This window comes from Rhinopithecus roxellana, chromosome 2 (assembly GCF_007565055.1).
Source record: "Rhinopithecus roxellana isolate Shanxi Qingling chromosome 2, ASM756505v1, whole genome shotgun sequence".
NCBI lineage: Eukaryota > Metazoa > Chordata > Mammalia > Primates > Cercopithecidae > Rhinopithecus > Rhinopithecus roxellana.
In genome coordinates this window covers 142,465,040-142,486,488 of record NC_044550.1, presented here as the reverse complement: position 1 = coordinate 142,486,488, position 21,449 = coordinate 142,465,040, and the positions used below count along the sequence as shown (strand labels likewise).

At 39.7% G+C, this 21,449-nt stretch overlaps 1 protein-coding gene across 5 annotated transcripts in view; it reads right to left on the bottom strand.

Annotated features, from left to right (window-relative positions):
- The window catches only part of WDR19 (WD repeat domain 19), a 94,587-nt gene extending 74,471 nt beyond the window's left edge, over positions 1–20,116 (bottom strand). For 2 of the 5 annotated variants that reach the window (XR_004054420.1, XR_004054419.1), the window contains exons 1-6: positions 19,959–20,070; positions 16,781–16,872; positions 15,985–16,050; positions 12,963–13,088; positions 8,060–8,175; positions 3,481–3,596 (exon numbers count right to left, since the gene is read on the bottom strand). Coding sequence is in view for 3 of the 5 variants with exons in the window: in XM_010365800.2 (XP_010364102.1) it covers positions 3,481–3,596; positions 8,060–8,175; positions 12,963–13,088; positions 15,985–16,050; positions 16,781–16,872; positions 19,959–19,964 (522 nt within the window). In the remaining 2 variants the exon portion in view is untranslated. Of the gene's footprint in view, positions 1–3,480; positions 3,597–8,059; positions 8,176–12,962; positions 13,089–15,984; positions 16,051–16,780; positions 16,873–19,593; positions 19,852–19,958 lie in introns of those variants that run through there. The other 3 variants (XM_010365800.2, XM_030921504.1, XM_030921508.1) reach the window with 3 other exon arrangements.
- Positions 20,117–21,449: the final 1,333 nt, after the last annotated feature.

Sequence of the window (21,449 nt, the reverse complement as noted above, 5' to 3'; positions counted from 1 at the left end):
AAAAGGATTTAAATATCTCCATTCCTCCCTTCCTATCCTCACTATAGTCTGAGGTTCAAATTCATATGTTGGGTTGTTTGGGAGCTCCCAAGATGAAAAATTAACATAAAATATGGAAGCATCCAGGCTTATACTACCCCTGCAGTTTCGGAAAAAACTAACCCAGAACCTCTACCAAGGTTTTAAAAAATTTCCACACATAAACCTTGCTAAAGATGAGCTCATAATTCAAAATTACAAAACTCGTAAAGAAACAATGTATCAAGAGAAGGAGCTAGCAGATATAAAAATAATAGAATTATCAGAGACAGAAATATAAAATAAATATTTTAAAAATGACTAAAGCTGTAAAAGGACTCATAAATATCAGAAAAGAATTTTTTAAGTTCAGGCAGTTTTTTTTGGGTGCATATGTACTTTTGTATTGTAGGAGGTGTATCTGAAGGGTAGAGTCCTAGAAATGGTATTGTTAGGTCAAAAAGTAAGTACAGATGTAGTTTTGTTAGCTATTTCCAAATTTTCCTCCAGACAGGACATACTTATTTTATCTATAGTTTCATCAACAGAATATGTTGTCATATTTTACATAATTTTGCCACCCTGATAGATGAAAACTGGTATTTCAGTGTGGCTTTAATTTGTAGTTATTTAATGATGAGTAAGTTTGAAATTTTTTCATATGTATGAGAGCCATTTTTTATATATTTTTGTGTGAACTGTCTATTCATGTATTTCAAGCAGATTTTTAAAAGAACTACAAAGTACTTTCTAAAAACAAGGAGTCATTAAAATAAAAAAACTCAATGGTATAGACAGATGATTAGACAAATTTGAAGAAAGAATATGTGAACTAATATGAGGAAATCATCCAAAAGGTTGCAGAGTGATAAAAAGATAGAAACTATGAAAAGGAGAGATTAAGAGACATAAGAAGGTCCAACAGCTATCTAACAGATGCTCCCGAAAAACAGAATAGAAAGGGCAAGAAGTAATATTCAAAGAGATAATGACTATGAATTTTCCTGAATTGACAAAAGATAGCAATCTTCAGATTCAGGAAGCAAGACAAATCCTGAGCAGGATAAATAAAAAAAAATCCATACAAGTAACACCATAGTGATCTTCAGAACACCAAAGTTAAAACAATTAAGAAAAAACACCAAACAAAGCAACACTTACAATGCATATTTTGCTTACTACATGACAGCTTAAGTAGGATGTCTAATTTTGGAAGCAGACTTCTTAAGGATTAGAAATGAAAAATAGTTATCTTGTATGTAAGTAACAGCTGAATTGTAGTGACTTCCTGGAATGCTATATGGAAAAAATATTCTAAGGCCATATTTTGATTCAGTGGAGGGAAAAAATCCACTATCTATTGGTGATGTCTGATATGGACACAAGAGAGGGGAGTTGTAGCATTTGTACTATACCTAACATTCTATTTCTTAAGGGCATTGAAAATAGGATGATTAAAACAGACACAGGAATCGACTTTCTTCAGCCCTATTTTCTAATAATTCCCAATCAAAACCTGTATCTTCAGTTAGTCCAGGCTTGAACAACACATGAACAAGCTGTAGTAAGGTTCTCCTTGCTGTTCTGCTTGTACTGAATGAGTAAATGTTCTGCACTATCTACTAAAGTAAGTTTTAGCAAGGCACATAGTCATCTAGCTGGACTAAAATTGCAGCTTTCCTAGGAGCAGGTAGATTTGGCCACATGACTAGGTTCTAGTCATATGATATGAAGGGAAATAATAAATGCATCTTCCAGATCAAGTCCTTTACAAATTTCTTACATTCTATTTCTTCTCTTTGTCCTTTCCCTGGAGCTAAAATGCAGATGTGATCCTGGTACACTAGCTTCAATCATGCAGATGAGGGTAAAATACTCTAGAAAATGGCAGAGCAATAAGATGGAAGGAACCTGAGACTCTGTACAATTTAGTGAAGCAGAGGTATGTAGGTGACTTGTCTCTCTGTTACATGAGAAAGAAAGAGAGGAAACCCCCTGCCCCCAACCCATACTATCATATTCTTACACCCCCTGAAGTTTTAGGTCTCTCTGTCCCAACAGTTTAGTCTATACCCTGACTGATTCAGATAGCCTTCTATCTTTGAGAGAGTCACAATCAAACTTTCATTGATCTTCTCTATCTCCCAAATGTTGTAGGACAGGTAAGCTGCACCACAAAATGTGACAATTAATCAGCAAGAGCATGTGTGTTTTATATTAGTAATGTCTTCTTAAGAGTGGGGCCCTATGATTGGCAACCTCTAAGGTGGCCCACAATGATCCCCACTTTCTGGTTTTATGCCTGTGTGATCCCCATCCCTGCCCTACTGAGTGTGGGCTATACCTTGTAATTCACTTCTAAAGAACAAAATATCGCAAAAGTGATTCTGTGATTAGGTTATAAAGAGATGCAGCTTCAGTCTTGAATGGCTTCTCTCACTCTCTCGCCAGCTGCTGTGTTGTGAGGCACTCTATGGAGAGATCCATCTGGCAAGGAAGTGAGGGAGGCTTCCAGTGAATAGCTAGAGAGAAACTGAGTCTAACAACCTATAAGGAACTGAACCCTGTCATCTCCCACGTGAGTGAGCTTGGAGGCAGATTTTCTCCCTATCGAGCCTTCACATGAAACTGCAGCCGTGTCTGACAACACGATTGCAGCCTTGTAGAGACTTTGAGGCAGAGACACCCAGATAAGCTGCATCTAAATTCCTCATCCACAAAACCATGAAATCATAAGTGTTGTTTTAAGCTTCTACATTTTGAGGTTAATTTGTTATGCAGCAATAGATTGGCCAATACAGAGCCATATTTCATATTCTTTCTACAGTATATAGCACAGTACCATGTGCCTAGCAGGTATTCAAAGAATATGTTAGTCAATATTACTCTAGCAATACTAAATCATGAGCAGTAGTCCAAAGTGAAAATTTCCCATTGGTTACATTATGTATCTACTGGCGATACAAATTCCCATAAGGAGGGAGCCTCCGAAAGAGCTAATCAATCTTGAGAAATGTGAACAGTAGAAAAATTTAATCTTAAAATTAAATTTCATTAGCATTAGTTTAGAAGCAATTTATCAGTTAAAGGTATGGGCTTTATAATCAGGCAGATTTGACTCTGAGTTCAAGATCTACCAGTTATTAACATTTGTATTATAAATATACATATATAAAAAAGAGTTACTTCACAAATACACTGACTAGAACTACAGAGCTGATAATCCACGTTAATAACAAAGGGAAATATACAAAGGAGGATATTTGGAGAACATATTCATATCAAAGAAAAATGTTCTGACACATAAATAGAAAGGTTTTTGAAGTTATTGTGTATACACACACACATATACATACCTCACATATAGATTTTTAAAAATTGTATAGATTAGTTTGATAGACAAACTATTTATTTGGGGGGAAAGCTTGAATATATCAGACCAAAGAGATGTTACTGTATTACCTGTCTTATCGTGTCACCTTCCTGATTACTGACTGTAATCATTTTATCTTCACCACCTAAAGCAAGCAGATTTTCTGTATTCCAACATCCACAAGTGATTCTCTTAGTATGTTTTCCTGAAAAAGAGATGATTTTTGTACAGACATGTGGATTTCTCAAAGAAAAAAATCTGTGATGCCAATCTGAATATACCAAGAGATTAAACAGACAAGAATTTAGAATTTCATCAAAGCAGTTAGTGTCTAAGCAACCTTATTTAAAATAGTTTATTACCAAGGTATCAATCAAAATAATGGGGTATAAAGGCATTACTGTTTTCCAAATTTTTATCTGGATATAAGCATAGGGGCCCTAATGTAAAAAGATATTTTGCTCCTTGACAAGATTTATTTGCTTATCATATAACCAAACCTGCAAAGATAGTGTCTTTTTTTCTTTTTTGAGACAGGTTCTGGCTCTGTCATCCAGGCTAGAGCGCAGTGGTGTGATCTCAGCTCACTGCAACCTCTGCTTCCCCAGTTCAAGTCATCCTCCCAACTCAGCCTCCCAAGTAGCTGGGACTATAGGCACATGCCACCACACCCAGCTAATTTTTTTTTTTTTTAAAACGGAGTCTTGCTGTCTTGCCCAGGCTGGAGTACAGTGGTGCGATCTTGGCTCATTGAAACCTTCGCCTCCCAGGTTCAAGCAATTCTTCTGCCTCAGCCTGTCAAGTAGCTGGGACTACAGGTGTGCCACCAAACCTGACTAATTTTTATATTTTCAGTAGGGACACGGTTTCACCATGTTGGCCAAGCTGGTCTTGAACTCCTGACCTCAGGTGATCTGCCTGCCTTGGCCTCCCAAAGTGCTGGGACTACAGGCATGAGCCACCACACCTGGCCATTTTTGTATTTTTTGTAAAGACGTGGTTTCATTTTGTTGCCCAAGTTGGTCTCCAACTCCTGAGCTCAAGCGATCCACCCGTCTTGGCCTCCCAGAGTGCTGGGATTACAGGCGTGAGCCACCATGCCTGGCTCCAAAGTTAATGTCTTAAGAGACGTAAATTCCAAAGCAGTGAAGTTAACTTTACTCATACTCAGCTTCATGGTGTGGTATACCTTTGACGTAAGCAGATTTAACATTCACAGTTTAACTGTTCATATATAACTAAAAGAGGCCAGGCACAGTGGCTCATGCCTATAATCCCAGCGCTTTGGGAAGCTGAGGTGGGAGGATTGTATGAGCCCAGGAGTTCAAGATCAGCCTAGGCAACAGAGTGAGACTTCATCTCTACAAAAATTAAAGAAAAAAAAATTAGCCAGGTCTGCTGGCACACACCTGTAGTCCCAGCTACTCGGGAAGCTGAGGTGGGAGGATCACTTGAGCCTAGGAGATTGAATGAGCCGTAATCCCACCACTGCCCTCTGGCCTGGGTGACACAGCAAGACCTTACCTCTCAAAAAAACAAAAACAGCAACAGCTAAAAGATATATAATAATATATGATAACACTGATGTACCTGTTAAGAACTGTGTAACTAAGCTAATGAGTAATATCAAATAGCCACTAACTATCATGGTTTTTCATTGAGCTTTCCAGTCAGTGCAAAAATTACATTTTTTTTGGGGGGGGGAATCACACACTTGACACGATGGGCATTTCTGAAGGTCTTGGGATAGATAAATCCTCAAGAGTCCCAAGGGTAATTCTACTAATGAGAAGAACAGTTAAATGTATAGATTCTGGAGCCAGACTGCTTAGCTTTGAGTCTTAGCTCCACTACCTACTGAAAAAAATCTTCAGTAAGTTACTTAACCTTTTTTTTTTTTTTTTGAGATGGAGTCTTGCTGTGTTTCCCAGGCTGGAGTGCAGTGGTATAATCTTCTCAGCTCACTGCAGCTTCTGCTTCCTGGGTTCAAGCAATTCTCCTGCCTCAGCCTCCCAAGTAGCTGGGATTACAGGAGCCCACTACCACACCTGGTTAATGTTTTTGTATTTTTTGTAGAGATGGGGTTTCACCATGTTGGCCAGGCTGGTTTCGAACTCCCGACCTCAAGTGACCCACCTGCCTCGGCCTTCCAAAATGCTGGAATTACAGGGATGAGCCACCATGCCTAGCCAACCTTTCTATTCCTTACTCACTTCATTCATAAATTGGGAATAATAGTATGACCTCTCATAGGGTTGAGATTCAATTGCATTAAAGCACTGACCAAAGTGCAAGGCACATATGAAATGAAATGCTATCAAAGTGTCAGCTATTTTAGCTGTTACTGAAAGCAGAGACCACATTCATTTCATTCTTCGTACCCTCATAGAATCTAATACAGTACCTATGCAGAAAGCAAGTATTAAATGAAAGGTTAAGTGAGTAGACCCTGAGGCAGGAGTTTGCCTGGTGTGTTAAGAGGCTCAGGAAGGACAGTGTGGTTGGAGCAGACAAATGACGAAGGAAGAACATGAGATGAGGTCAGAGGGGTTGCAAAGGCCAGATTATGGAAAATTTGTTCTGGCCATTTTAAGGCCTTTCGCTTTGATTCTGGGTGAGACAGAAACCATTGAAGAGTTCTGAGCAGAGGGCTCATTCTGGCCTCTGGGTTGAGAAGATTCTAGAGTGGGGCAAGAGTTGAAGTGGAGAGGCCAGTAAAGAGGAGACTGCAGAAATTAAGGCAGAAAATGTTTGAGACCACACCATGGTGGCAGCAGTAGAGATGGTGAGACAGGCTGCATTCTGGAGATATTTAGAGGTTGAGTCTATAAGATTTTCTGACAAATTAGATATGGAGAGTACGAGAAAGAAAAGCGTCAAGGGTGGCCCTAAATCTTGGCCTAAAGATTTGGAAGAATGAAATGTCAACAACAGTGGAAGGAAAAGCTGTGAGTCAAGAAGGTTTTGGAGATACTAAATTTGAAGTGTATATTTAGACACCTCATTGAAAATGTTGAGTAAGCAGCTGGAGGTATGAGTCTACAGTGTGGAAAAGATAAAAATTTGGGAGTTTTCAGGATATAGACAGTATTTCCTATCAGGAGACCAGAGCACAAAAGTGAAAGAAATATTCAGAGAAGAAACTGGGGCTACAGAGATTTTGCAGATCATAGATTAAGGGACTTGGGTGTTATAAAGGAACTGGGTCTCCAAAGAAATAGGCATTAGGAAGGGGAAAAGACTATACAAAGACAAGTAGGAAGATGCCAAAGATATCTTTCTATACCCAAGAAAGGGAGAAGAAAGTATCTTCTTCCTCCTCCTTCTTATATACCTCAAAGCCCTTTTGCTTTCAGTGCTCAGATATCAAGTTAGTCTTAACATCAATAATAACAGTTAATAGACAAACGAATTTAAAGTTGATATTTGTAACTTAAAAAATTTTAGTTTAACTTTTCAAATAGTTCAATGACATTAATGTTTAGCTGTAGCACCAAAAATTAATGTTAACATTAAAGAGATACATATATGTAAAAATAATTTGAAATGATTATCTTGAATGAAGAGCACTTTCTCAAGTATCTGTGGGTGCCACTATCTCCAGAGTGTAATTCCTTTATTAGCAGTAAGTTATACTTTTCCTGGCCACCTGGATACAATTAAGCCCACTAGGTTCTACCATTCATCACAATGATGTTACAATAATTGACAAGAATAGATGATTCTTCTTGGGTATTCAGAGGGCAGATGCCAAGTGGCCAGAGGTTGGGGGAATCAAAGAGCTGAAACAAGAAGGTCAAACAGGGAACACATAAAAACACCCTCCGGCTGCATATCCTGAGGCAAATGGAATTCATAGTCCACATCTAGATTTAACTAGGATTTGGAGAGGGTGAGGGGTCAGAATTAGAAATCTTGATATATTCTATCCAAGCAGTAAATTTTTTTTTTTTTTTGAGATGAAGTCTCACTCTGTCACCTAGGCTGGAGTGCGGTGGTGTGATCTTAACTCACTCCAATCTCCGCTCTCCAAGTTCAAGTGATTCTCCTGCCTCAGCCTCTTGAGTAGCTGGGACTACAGGTGCCTGCCACTGCACCTGGCTAATTTTTTTGTATTTTTAGTAGAGACGGGGTTTCACCATCTTGGCCAGGCTGGTCTTGAACTCCTGACCTTGTGATCCACCCACCTTGGCCTCCCAAAGTGCTGGGATTACAGGTGTGAGCCACTATGCCCAGACCCAAGCAGTAAATGTTTTAATCTGCCTACTGTGGGGAGTAAAATTACCACATATTATAATGCAACTAAATTAACTAAAATTAACAAAAATAGCACATATTATCAATATGTGTTCATATGCATATGAGCTATTCCTTGTCCAGAGGTAGAGTCTGGGTGAGAAAGGACAAATGGAAGCCATGCTATTAATGTCCTGATGCCAAAGGCACAGCCTGACTTTAACTCAATCCATTCTATGTACCCTGGGAAGTTATCAGTAAGCAGTGAACAGGGATCTTCATGTTTAGCTAAATGTAAGACTTTGGGGGAACATGGGGAGGGGGTTCATACTGCAAAATTTCCCTTTCAAGATCAGGGAAACCCAAGGCAGCAGAATTTATATTTAGGTAAAGCATCTCAAATATTTAGCAGTGTTTCCAGCTATCACCTACCAAGGACAGGAATCTTTCGAGATGTCTGACGATTATAAATAAGCAAATTTCCTTTAACAGTTCCAACAGCCAGGAAACTTCCAACTTTTGACCAAAGAAGGAAAGACATTTGATCCCTGTAACATTAAGACATAAATTACTAAACAATTCACGATCATAACCTCTAAACAGTCCTTTAAAAAAGTACTCCATGGATAACTTTAACATCTACTTAGAAGCCAAAGTACAAAATACAACTTAATGCTTCAGAACAAAGACTAAATGCTAAAGACATTTTGGAGATGCTATAGGATGATCTTAGGGTCAGTTAGACTCAAAATACAAAAGTATAATGAATGTAGACTTCAATTCTGTTATGATAAACTCAAAATTCATGAGATGACCTATGATGAGGTATTTATTAATTTGTCTATTAAAGAGGTTTAGCTCTAAATGTAATTACAAAAATATTAATGGATGGTGAAACCTCATGCTTTAAAAAAGTGGCATCCAATAACATAATATATTAAATGGTAAAAATCATTGGGAGTTCGTAACTTTAAAAAGGATATATCTTTTCTAGCCCCGTCACTATTAAGAGTAGCTCAAAAGCAGGCAGAAAACACTTTTGCCCACCACCAGTTCTGACATGCATTCTAGAATTCATGAGGTTGAAGTGTTATACAGTTCCCTACTAAGGGGATGCAGAACTTCTTGGAGTGTACCTCGTTCCATATATTGAGAAAAGAAATTACAATGGGTCAAGAACAGTGGTTCTCAAGATTTGAAATCAGAACCAGCAGCATCATCTAGGAACTTGTGGGAAATGCCAGTTCTCAGATCCCAGCCCAGACATACTAACCGAGGAATTCTGAAAGTGGCACCCAGCTCCCTGTGTTTTCATAAGCCCTCCAGGGGATTCTGATGCAGCTAAATTTTGAGCACCGCTGACAGACCATGGTATGGTTTTCAGAAAGCAGCACTGCTTCCAAGAATGTTGAGGGCAGTGATAAAAGGACAAAATAGTAAGTTTAAAGAGGTTTCCTCTGGCAAAATTAGGAGAACTTGAGGATTAAACATTACATACTTGTTTAATACAAGTTGAGTTTGTGAAACATCGTAAAATCATGATGTTACTTGGAAGAGAAAAAAATAATTTAAAGTATGTGGAAAAATTAGTTGTAATAATAGAAGCATATAATAAAATGTTTAGTTAAAAAATTAATTTTAGGCCGGGCAAGGTGACTTACGCCTGTAATCCCGGCACTTTGGGAGGCCAAGGTGGACGGATCACAAGGTCAGGAGTTCAAGACCAGCCTGGCCAATGTGGTGAAACCTGTCTCTACTAAAAATACAAAAATTAGCTGGGTGTGGTGGCATGCACCTGTAGTTCCAGCTACTAGGTAGGCTTAGGCAGAAGAATTGCTTGAACCCAGGAGGCAGAGGCTGCAGTGAGCCGAGATTGTGCCACTGCACTCTAGCCTGGGCAACAGAGCGAGACTCTGTCTCAAAAAAAAAGAAAAAAAAATTAATTTTAGCAAGTAAGGGAGTAGTAACATACCAGGCTGCTAGGTTCTTCTATTAAGTATCTATTTACAAAAGATAAATATGCATTTTAATCTTTTTTTCCTTGTTTTAAGTAGGTGCCATAGCTACAATAATGTGCCTCTCAGATTTCCCTTTGTCTGCAGAAAGTGTAACTGGCCACAAGCCCCAACTGCTAGGCTTTGGAATCCATCACCTCAATGAACTGGGCTGTGCTTTCTCATGGGCTGCTCCCAGACAATGACTGAGTGAGGGAGGGATAACTGCTGGGCCCATTCCCGGGCAGAACTCCTTTGACAGGTAACTTTTGCCCAAAGACTCCCCACAGACCTAGCTGAACTTTCTTAATTAGAACTCTACTACAATTTAATGGGCTGGGCACGGCGGCTCACACATGTAATCCCAGCACTTTGGGAGGCTGAGGTGGGCAGATCATCCGAGGTCAGGAGTTCAAGACCAGCCTGGCCAACATGGCGAAACCCCATCTCTACTAAAAATACAAAAATTAGCTGGGCGTGGTCGTGGGCACCTGTAGTCTCAGCTACTTTGCAGGCTGAGGCAGGAGAACTGCTTTGACCCAGGAGGTGGAGGTTGCAATGAGCCAAGATCGTGCCACTGTACTCCAGCCTGGGTGACAGAGGGAGACTCCGATCCAAAACAAAAAAAAAAACCAAAAAAACCAAAACTGTGCTACAATTTAAGATGCTTCTTCCCAACCTTACTTCTTTCCCTCTCTCATTTATAAGGGTCAGACATGCACTGAGGTCTGACAGCTCTTCCAATCTCTTCTCCTAACCTCTCTAGGTTCCCTCACAGGCATTTCCTGTAAGAAATCTCTTACACATTTAATCCTGTCTTAGAGAGACTCCTTCAAAGAAAATATGAATAAAAATAATTCTGCATGAGCTAAAAATAGTATCAGAGAAAAGAACTGTATAACAAGAACAAGATCTGATCAGCAACAGTGATCATATATAATAAGATAAATATAACATTAGTTTATTCAATAGTTTATCAGCACTGACAGTTACACAACAACCAACTAGAAAGAAAGTGTTAAATAATGTGTTCTAAGAAGATCAAGTAATCAAATGTCCTCAAAAGAAGAGCTAACTGAACAGACTCCATCCCTCTTAGGAGATAAGGCCTGTAGAAAGTCTTGCAAATTACAATACGATACTAAAGCATATGTAAATTTCCAATAATGCCATTGGATCAAGACAACATATAACAATCACATGTATCTCTGGCCAAGCAAAATTTAAAGAATATATCATCCTAGGGAAATGTACAGGTTACAAAAAATTGCAACCTATGTATAAGGCATGGGCTTAAAAGAATTTTACTAACATGACAACTGAGGTCAATTTAAAAAGACACTGAGTAGGATACCTAGTACTCAGGTCCAAATTGCCTTGGGAGAAGCAACCATGTTCTGTGATCCATCCAAGAATGAATTGGTTGATGAAGCAGATGTTACATACACGGTTTTCTGTGGAAAGAAATGGCTATATCCCAGTCATATAATTAAATGACTACTTCTGTTAGGTCTAGGCAGGAGCAGAGTAAATACTGCTATAATCCTAAAAGAGTATAAAAGCATATATAGCAAAAATAAATGAATTCAGCTCATTGAATTAATGTAATATTTTTAGTTAAGTGGCACCACGGTTAAGTTTTGTGATAATTACATTTGGATAGGTTTTGGGTACTATTTAAGGTGTCTGAAGTGCTCAAAAGACTCACTTCAGATAAATTTTATAAATGGAACCTAAATTGATTAAAAGCATTTATTTACTAAGGAATAACTGAACCTAGAGGAATCAAGGTGGCCATGTACAACAGGACCTTCTTAAATAAAAATACTTAAGAAAAATTGATATTCAAAGTTTTGTTTAATAACTAGCTAGTATAACAGATTGGCCTTTGAATAGAGAACAAACAATAGTGGGTATGCTTTTGTATATACAAAAGTCCTTTAGACTTTAATTATAAGCATCAACAGTAAAGCAACCTTAATTTTATTTTAATGACAATTACGATAACATCTACCATTTACTTGGGTCTTAATTTTATGCCTTGCCATGACATACATTTAAACACCACAACAATCCTAAGATGAAGTGGAGAAACAGACACTCTGGGAAGATAGAGAGCTGAAGGCAGAGATAGACCAGTTAGAAACATCAGGGGATTAATTATGCACTTTTCTCTGAGTGAGAACATGGCCTTACTATTGCTGAATTTGGCTCAAGAACCAGTACTTGAAGTTTATTAAACATTCCCTTGAATGAAAGCACAGAGAGTGTATATAAAATCTTTCTGAAAAGTGATGTAAACCCAAAGTGTAAGAGGACAGAGTAAGAACTGAAGGTTCTTAGACTCAGAAAGACTTTACATTGGTAGACAGTATCTTCTGCAGCTACTTGCCTCAACACTCACTCTGGAGGGTCAATGGGACTGCACTCCCTAGGTTATAGCTGATGCTGCTCTACATGACTGCCTTGCTTCCTCTGGGTTCGGTTATTCCTTAGTAAATAACTTGAAAACTTATAGTCTGGTCTCATAGCATGTATATGATCTCTTCCTCCCCACCTGAGGGGTACATGAAGCCATGAAACATGCTATACCCACGTCATACAGATGAAGAAACTGAGGCTTGGAGAGAGGTTAAGCAACTTGTCCAAGGTCAAAATGGCAACGTTTCAGCTGGAAATACTGACAAGTTTTTCTTTTCCATATTGGAAACTGATTTCTATTTTAGCAGATATCTGTCATTTATTCTGTCTGCCCAAGGTGTTTTTCCATTTGGGAACTGCCCTGCCCTTCACCCTTCCTTTCACTTGGTGGGAAGTACCAATCCATGGCCCTGCCTACTCCATTCAGAGACCTTTTGAGGAACTGAATGGGCTCTGGTGATGTCAAGGCACATGCTCTTTTCTCTGGCATGGCTTGCTATGAAGAATGATACACACTGATAGCTACCAGTAGTCGTGGGTGAGAATCTGATTTAGAATGAAGTCAATACAGAGAAAAGAGGAGCTGAGAGATGGAGAAAAAGTCTTGATTGCACCATTATAACTCCTAGATCCAGCCATGCCTATGGTCAAGCCCATCTCTGGATTTTCCCATATATATTTTGTCTCATCTCTGCACTTCTTAGTCTGTTCCACTGAAAGTAACTTTTTAAGAAGCTATTTATATTTCACAGTTATAACAATTTCATTCTAATTGGGTAACAATAATAAAATAACCATTTTCTAAGAAAATAACTCATTAAGGAATCTTTAAAATGAAAGTAGAAAAGAATTGTTAGCACCAAAGCTACAAATATTCATGTTTCTAAGTGAAGCTTTAAAAAATAAAAAAGTTATCTTACCTCATGCCATTATCTAACTGGCTAGTCTTATTTGTGTTGGCATCCCAAAGATAAATGCAGCTAGATTTCTCAGCAATCACTGCTAGGACATCTCCATCTTTATCCCAATCCATGGCAACACAGTTACTTTTTAAAAAGAGAGCAAAATATCACTATACATTTTTTTAAAGTAAAATCACTGTGATTTTTGTCTATAACAAGATTATTCAATCTATTTTGAACAGATAATAAACTCTCTAAAGTGAGAAATACAACTCACTATTCACTGCATGGGTGATATTAACTTCAATTTTTTGCTGTGGTTGAGGGGATGGTAAAATTCAAAATTTTACTTTTAATACCATTTTCATACACTACATTAAATATAATCATACTTAAGTTAGCAGATTTTCTTAAATCCTATAAAGAACCCTGCCTTTTGATAAAACAAACTCATCAAGCACCTTTACAAATGAATCACATCTGGAATTGAGACATAATTTGTATGATCAGCTTTTAAAAGATCATTTTAGATTGACAGAGAGGAAAAGAAGGTATTGATAAGAAACAAAGTGGCTGGGCACAGTGGCTCACGCTTGTAATCCCAGCACTTTGGGAGGCCGAGGCAGGCGGATCATCTGAGGTCAGGAGTTCGAGACCAGCCTGACCAACATGGAGAAACCCCATCTCTATTAAAAAATACAAAAATTAGCTGGGCATGGTGGTGCATGCCTGTAATCCCAGCTACTTGGGAGGCTGAGGCAGGAGAATCGCTTGAACCCGGGAGGCAGAGGTTGCAGTGGGCCAAGATGGTGCCACTGCACTCTAGCCTGAGCACCATGGTAAGTTCCCATCTCTACCAAAAAAAAGAGAAAAAAAGGGGGGCTGGGCATGGTGGCATGCACATGCTACTCAGCTACTCAGGAGGCTGAAGTGGGAGGATTACTTGAGCCCGGGAGGTCAAGGCTGCAGTGAGCCATGTTTGTGCCACTGCATTCCAGCTTGGGAGATACAGTGAGACCCTGTTTCAAAAAAAGAAAAGCAGCAAAATTATAGCTAAACTGGGTGATTGGGTAGATATAGGATTGTAAAAAAGGGAAAGATTGATTCTTTTTTTTTTTTTTTTTGAGACGGAGTCTCGCTCTGTGGCCCAGGCTGGAGTGCAGTGGCGCGATCCCGGCTCACTGCAAGCTCCACCTCCCGGGTTCCCGCCATTCTCCTGCCTCAGCCTCCCAAGCAGCTGGGACTACAAGCGCTCGCCGCCACGCCCGGCTAATTTTTTGCATTTTTAGTAGAGACGGGGTTTCACCGTGTTAGCCAGGATGGTCTCGATCTCCTGACCTTGTGATCCGCCCGTCTCGGCCTCCCACAGTGCTGGGATTACAGGCGTGAGCCACCGCGCCCGGCCGGGAAAGATTGATTCTAAGGTGGTGAATAAGAAATGTTATTTTCCTTTTTTTTTTTTTTTTGAGACAAGGTCTGGCTCTGTTGCCCAGGCTGGAGTGCAGTGGTGCGATTATACTTGGCTATAACCTCACACTCCTGGGCTCAAGTGATTATAGTTCACGATAACCTCAAATTCCAGAGCTTAAGTGATCCTCTGCCTCAGTCTCCTAAAATACTGGGATTACAGGTGTGAGCCCCTGTGCCTGGTCATTATTTTCATTTTATATCTTGATAGAAAATAAGGAGAGTAATTTGATTAAGGTAACAACATAGTTATAAATAGGAAATGGTCTATTATTCCAATTATTGACAAAATCATCTACTAATTAAAGATTATGTATTTAACAGCATTTTCCTTATCTGGGGATCCTCTGTCAGTCAATTTCCACTATTATGAATACAGCAAAACAATCCAGAAGAAATGAGGCCATCATGTAACAGAAATAGATGTCACAGAGATCACACAATAAAGCTCACGCAATTTACTCAAAGACAACTTTTACTGAGCCTTCTTTTATTTCACATATAATTATAGCTTCTTTGACCTGCTTCCAGGAATATAGAAACCAGAAGCTACAATTAAGAGAGTTAATGGAAAATGCCAAAATGATGGCATTAGGTGGGTGGGGCAGGGCAAGAGGTAGGAAAGGCTATTAGAGACTGAGAAAAGTAAAATCTGATTTTCAAAAATGGTCAATAAACTACAGAAAGAAACATGAATTTTAAAAGCACAGCACCATAAGTCAGTTTAGGTGAGGGACTCTATACATATTTTTTTTTTTTTTTGAGACAGAGTCTCATTCTGTCACCCAGGCTGAAGTGCAGTAGTGCAATCTTGGCTCACTGCAACCTCCACCTCCCGGGTTCAAGCAATTCTCCTGCCTTAGCCTCCAAAGTAGCTGGGACTACAGGCGCATGCCACTACGCCCAGCTACTTTTTTGTATTTTTAGTAGAGGCAGGGTTTCACCGTGTTAGCCAGGATGGTCTTGATTTCCTGACCTCATGATCCACCTGCCTCGGCCTCCCAAAGTGCTGGGATTACAGGCATAAGCCACCGCACAGAGCCTTTATACATCTTAATAACCACTGAGACTATCAGCAGAATGACTAATACAGGTAGCGATTACACTGAATCATTAAAAATGCTTCAATTATGCTTAGTATAATGTAGAATGATTTCCTGAAAATGGATAAAGCCTTTATCCTTTACAAAGTTATGTGGAAAGTAAGTATTTTCCAACAATTTATTAGAGATGGAAAACTAAAGTAGACACAGGTTTATCTTATCTGCCTATACATACACTAAGACTTGTTTGTAATTTAAAAGAATTCTTTCGTGTGGACTCAATTCTTTCACATGGTCTGATTTATGATCCTGTCTTAAGGCTTCTCTGTGAGTATATGGGTGTTGATATATAGAAACTCTAATTCATATATCTCTACATATTTCATAACTACTTACGGCTAAAAAAACAAATCCCTTTGCAAACAGAAGAAGCGAAAGATTCTATTTGATTATAATTTTAAGGCAGTATTTTTTTAATGTTTTAGGTAACAAAGGTTGACAGGTTTTTTTAAATCTACTTCTGGACTTACCCAGGTAAGTTAATTTCACTTCTTTTTTGACCATGGCGATCAAAGATTTTCACAATATAATCAGCTCTGAAAGCAATCAGAACATAAAGATATGATACACTTTTTTTTTTTTTTTTTTTTTTTTTTTGAGACAGAGTCTCCCTCTGTTGCCCAGGCTGGAGTGCAGTTGTGCGATCTCAGCTCACTGCAACCTCCACCTTCCAGGTTCAAGCAATTCTCCTGCCTCGGCCTGCCAAGTAGCTGGGATTACAGATGCCTGCCACCACACCCGGCTAATTTTTGTATTTTTGTAGAGATGGCATTTCACCGTGTTGGCCAGGCTGGTCTCAAACTCCTGGTCTCAAGTGATCCACCTGCCTTGGCCTCCCAAATTGTTGGGATTATAGGCATGAGCCACTGCACCCGGCCTAAATGTTTCTTTTATTTATCTATGTATGTGTGTATATATATATAGCTGCCATCCAAGTGATTTCAGTGTTTTCTCCTGATAGTTTAATAATTTGTATATAAAAAGTTATTACCAGGGAAAAGGTTCTATGAACTTTGATGTTAATGGAGATAAACATATTCCTTTTCCTACCATACAACTGTTACACAAAAACTTTTACTGAGGCCAGGTTCACTTGAACCTGGGAGGTGGAGGTTGCAGCAAGCTGAGATCATGCTGCTGCACTCCATCCTGGGCAACAAAGCTAGACTCCGTCTAAAAAACAAAAACAAAAAAAACTTCTACTGAGTAGATGGTATGGTTACATGGGCATACAACCACTGCTTAAAACATTCATTGGTTTCTTACCCTGTTACTGCAAGGTAGTTTCCGGACGTTTTTTGCCAGGCAAACTGTATTGGTGCGCCAAGCCAAGTCTTTTCTAGCAATGAGAAAATACGCTAAAAAATAAACACAATTTTTAATATTTTCAAAACATACAATCAAGTGTTGATCAGAAAAATATCAAAACATGGTCATGAAAACAATAGGATTCAGGATGGTGAGGATTATTTTAGAGCTTATCTAGAAGTTAACAACAAAACAAACAAAACAAAATCAACCAACCAAACATACACAACTACATGGTAAATTACAGATCTTAAGATATAGGAGAGCTTTTATTATAAAATTTTTTAGCTTTTTAATGCTTCTGAATGTTAATTTTATAAAAATGTGTAATTTTAGTGTTTTATAGATGTTAAAGATTAAAATAAGTGAAGCCTGAATTCAGTTAATTATCTGTGGCACGGATTCCTGGTGATTAAACACAAAAATTGCTATCTTAAACATCATAAAAATACAGAACGTCTTTACTCCTTTCAACATTATTTTCTTCTATTAGTTTCATTGGTTATATTTACATCATCATTAAGTGTTTAACTTGGCTACTGGGTGAATAGTGTTATCAACTGAAAACTCTTTCTTTTCCTTGAAACAATCTAGAAACATGATGTCCAAGATGGAGGCTACAAACCACATGTAGCTATTGAGGACCTGGAATATAAGTAATCCCAACCTAGCTGTGCTGTAAATATAAAACGTATATCAGATTTCAACAACCGAAAAAAGAATATAAACTATCTCATTGTTAATTTTTATACTGATTACACGTTGAAATAACATTTTTTGATATACTGGGTAAGATAAAATATATTATTAAAATAAATTTTACCTGTTTTCTTAAAAAATTTTTAATGGTCAATAAAAATATGAAATTACATTGGCTCACATTACATTTATATTAGACAGTGTTGATCTAGAACATTTAGGAATATGAGTTTGGGTGAAAAAATTTGGATTTCGATATTAGGTTAAATTATATATTAAACAATGATGCCCATATCTAGGCATATGAAGTTTAGATATTACAGGGGACTTAGTCTGTGCAGCAACACAAAACTCTTACAGTCCTCAAAATTCCAAACACAGCCTGGCCAACATGGCGAAACTTCGTCTCTACTAAAAATAAAAAAATTAGCTGGGCATAGTGGTGCGCGCCTGTAATCCTAGCTACTTGGGAGGCTGAGGCACGAGAATCCCTTGAACCCAGGAGGCAGAGGTTGAAGTGAGCCGAGATGGCGCCACTGTACTCCAGCCTGGGTGATAGGGCGAGACTCCATCTCAAAATAAATAAATAACCAACCAAACACAAAGCAATGAGGTTTTTTATTTTTAATTTTTTTTAGACGGCGTCTTGCTCTGTTGAGGCTCTGGAGTGCAGTGGGGCGATCTTGGCTCACTGCAACCTCCACCTCCTGGGTTCAAACGATTCTGCTGCCTCAGCCTCCCGAATAGCTGGGATTACAAGCACATGCCACCATGCCCGGCTAATTTTTAAAATATTTTTGGTAGAGACGGGGTTTCCCCACGTTGGCCAGGCTGATGTAGAACTCCTGACCTCAAGTGATCCACCTGCCTCGGCATTCCAAAGTGCTGGGATTACAGGCGTGAGCCACCACGCCCTGTCCCAACGAGCATTTTACATGCTAAAGAAATTAACCTCTATTGAAAGTAGAAGTGGGCTATGATCATGGGACATAAAAGTTTTGTAGAGCATAAAGAAACTCATGAAGAAAGAATACCTAAAAGCATCTTACTTTTGCAATTTTGTGACCATTTCACCCTGGAACTCCTTCATACAAGTGACAAGTCCTTAAACTGGAATTTCATTACCTTCTATGGCTGACTTGCCTCTAGCTGTGATCTCATATTTATTTTTCTTCAGTGGAGCTCTATAGATGCTCCATATACCGTGCAGAGGAAAAAGTGCTAGTTTCACAACCAAAAAACCAAGATTTAAATTTGTTTGTCGCTTATTAGCTGTAGGGTTTTAAGTAAGTCGCTTAAATTGCCTTCAGCAAAAAATTCTCAACTGTAAATCATGAATAATATCTTTTCACTACTAATATTTCATAAATTGTAAAGAGCTTTAGAAATAAAAATGGGAGTTATGATTACTGGTCCGTCAATTCCAATTACCACACTAATAGCCACGAAGAAGCATGAGGACATCTAAAATAATTTTAAAATTGAGCCTTCCGGCCGGGCACGGTGGCTCACGCCTGTAATCCCAGCACTTTGGGAGCCCGAGGTCGGTGGATCACGAGGTCAGGAGAGTGACACCATTCTGGCTAACACGGTGAAACCCCATCTCTACTAAAAATACAAAAAATTAGCTGGGCGTTGTGGCACGCGCCTGCAGTCCCAGCTACTCGGGAGGCTGAGGCAGGAGAATCACTTGAACCCTGGAGGTGGAGACTGCAGGGAGCATAGATTGAGCCACTGTACTCCAGCCTGGGCAACTGAGCGAGACTCTATCTCAAAAGAAAAAAAAAAAAGAGCCTTCCATTTCTTTGCCAGAGCACAGCAAGGGGGAGACTGCTCTGATAAATCAGAAAGTGGGGTGGGCAAGAAGCCCAAGCCTAGAAACCGTGCGTGCAGAGGATGAGGCACATGAACGTGAGACCTCAATAATGTACACTCGCTAGCAGTTGATTGAACTGGTCACAGGTAATACAATTTGAGGTTATTCTTTAGGAGTCTTTTCATTCTTTTTAAGGCGCTGGGCAGCTGCGCCAGAGGTGTAGCCCCAAGAAATGAGGTAGCTCGTGATATCTGACCCAGTCAACTTTACCGCGACCCTCCAAACGCGTTTACTCGACCGCTTCTTTCCGCGTGCGAAGCTGGGGTATCTTTAGATTCAGTCCGCTCATTTCGGCCAGGGAGGGGTTCCTACTTTCTGCACTGCTTCTACAGCGTCTGCAGTCCCCAAAACGAGAGGCCTCTCTCTCCGCCCTCTCCTCTCATATTTTCTTTCCTTTCCCTCGTCCGTTCAACTTCGCCCCCGTCCTCTCTGGTCACCTCTCTCCCTCATTTCCAACGAACTCGGAAGGAGGGAGAGGGACAGACATCCTCTTTTGAAAGCGAGCGAGGGTCAGTAGTCGCGTTTTCCCGCCCCCCGCCCGGGGATTTGTGAGTTATTTACCTTCATTTCCAGGCTCGAGCTGCTACGCGAACTATGAAGTACGCAGGCGCACCCGGTCTCCACCAAGCAGGCTACCGCGTTCCCGTCACCCAGGAGACCGCGCGAGCAGCGACCAATCAGCGAGAACTAACTGAAAGGCGGTGCCTCGCGGGGCCGGGTCAAGTGCACAGCCCTCTGCGAGGGTGGGCGAGAGGCGGAGGGTGGAATCACCTGACATCAGAGTCGCTAACCCCAGGAAGTTGGGCGTCGCAAGGCCTTGCTGGGCCTCGGCTTCCTGGCTGGCTCTGATTGGATGAGATTTGTCCGGGAGAGACCGGCTCTGCGAGCCCTCAAAGGCGCGTGCGTATATTTTGGACCGCGATAACTAAGATGTCAGTGGTGGCCAAAGGGGGCGCCGGGAAGCTGAAGAAAAAAAGACGCAGAATGTTGGATTAAAGGAGGCAGGATGGGCCAAATAGCCCTACACAGTCCACGCAAAGAGGGGTTGGACGAGCTCGGGTGTATCTTTTTTTCTTCCAGGATTCTGGGGTATAAGGGATGAGGCGTAAGAGGTACAGTAGTTTATTTCAAGATAGGGTTGTTGGTGCTTTTTTTTTTTTTTTTTTTTTTTTTTTTTTTTTTTTTTTCAGTTTCAACAAAATGTGCTAGGTAACGTGGGCAGGAAAAATGAGCTCCAATAATTTTCCTTTATAGTTTGGACCTGGCAGCTTTCCCCAAAGTATAAAGCCCTGTCGTATAGTATTTGTGCTGCGTTATTTATAGCATGAAAGTGCATTTTTTGCCCAAGCGTCTGAAAGTGTTGAAACAGTCTACCTTTTGCTTTTCTTTTCGACATCAGGTAGGAATCTGGCTTAGAGAAAGTTAATCAATGATGTGAAATAATTAATGATGAATGTTTGCAAATTCTTAAGTAGGGTGTTATGCCTTTGCACTGGGGTTTTCAATTATGTTACAAGACAGGGGTCTGGATCCAGACCCCAAGAGAGGGTTCTTGGATCGCGCGCAGGAAAGCAGGGCGAGTTCTCAGTGCAGAATAAAAGCAAGTTTATTAAGAAAGTAAAGTGGTGAAAGGACAGCTGCTCCATAGACAGAGCAGGACATTCCTGAAAGTAAGAGGAGGGACGCATCCACCCTCGTTACAATGCTTGTATATATGGGGAGACGTGCTCTGCTACAAGAGTTTTGATCAAGGATTAATTTTCTTGATTATTTTGCAAGAATAGATATCTTTAAAGCAAAATTAGGAATGCCTTTGTTCTCCAGATATTGGGATATCTGGACACTCCCAAGTCTGGGTCTGTTTTAGTAAACATTATTAATTTGTTCCCTTAATTGTAAACATCTAGAGGCAAGGGATGCCTAACTTCTGAAAATGCAGCCCAGCAAGTCTCAGCCTCATTTTCCTAGCCCTCACTCAAAATGGAGTCGCTCTGGTTCAAATGCTTCTGACAGTTAGGTTAATTACTTAAATTTTTTTCTGAAAGATTCCTC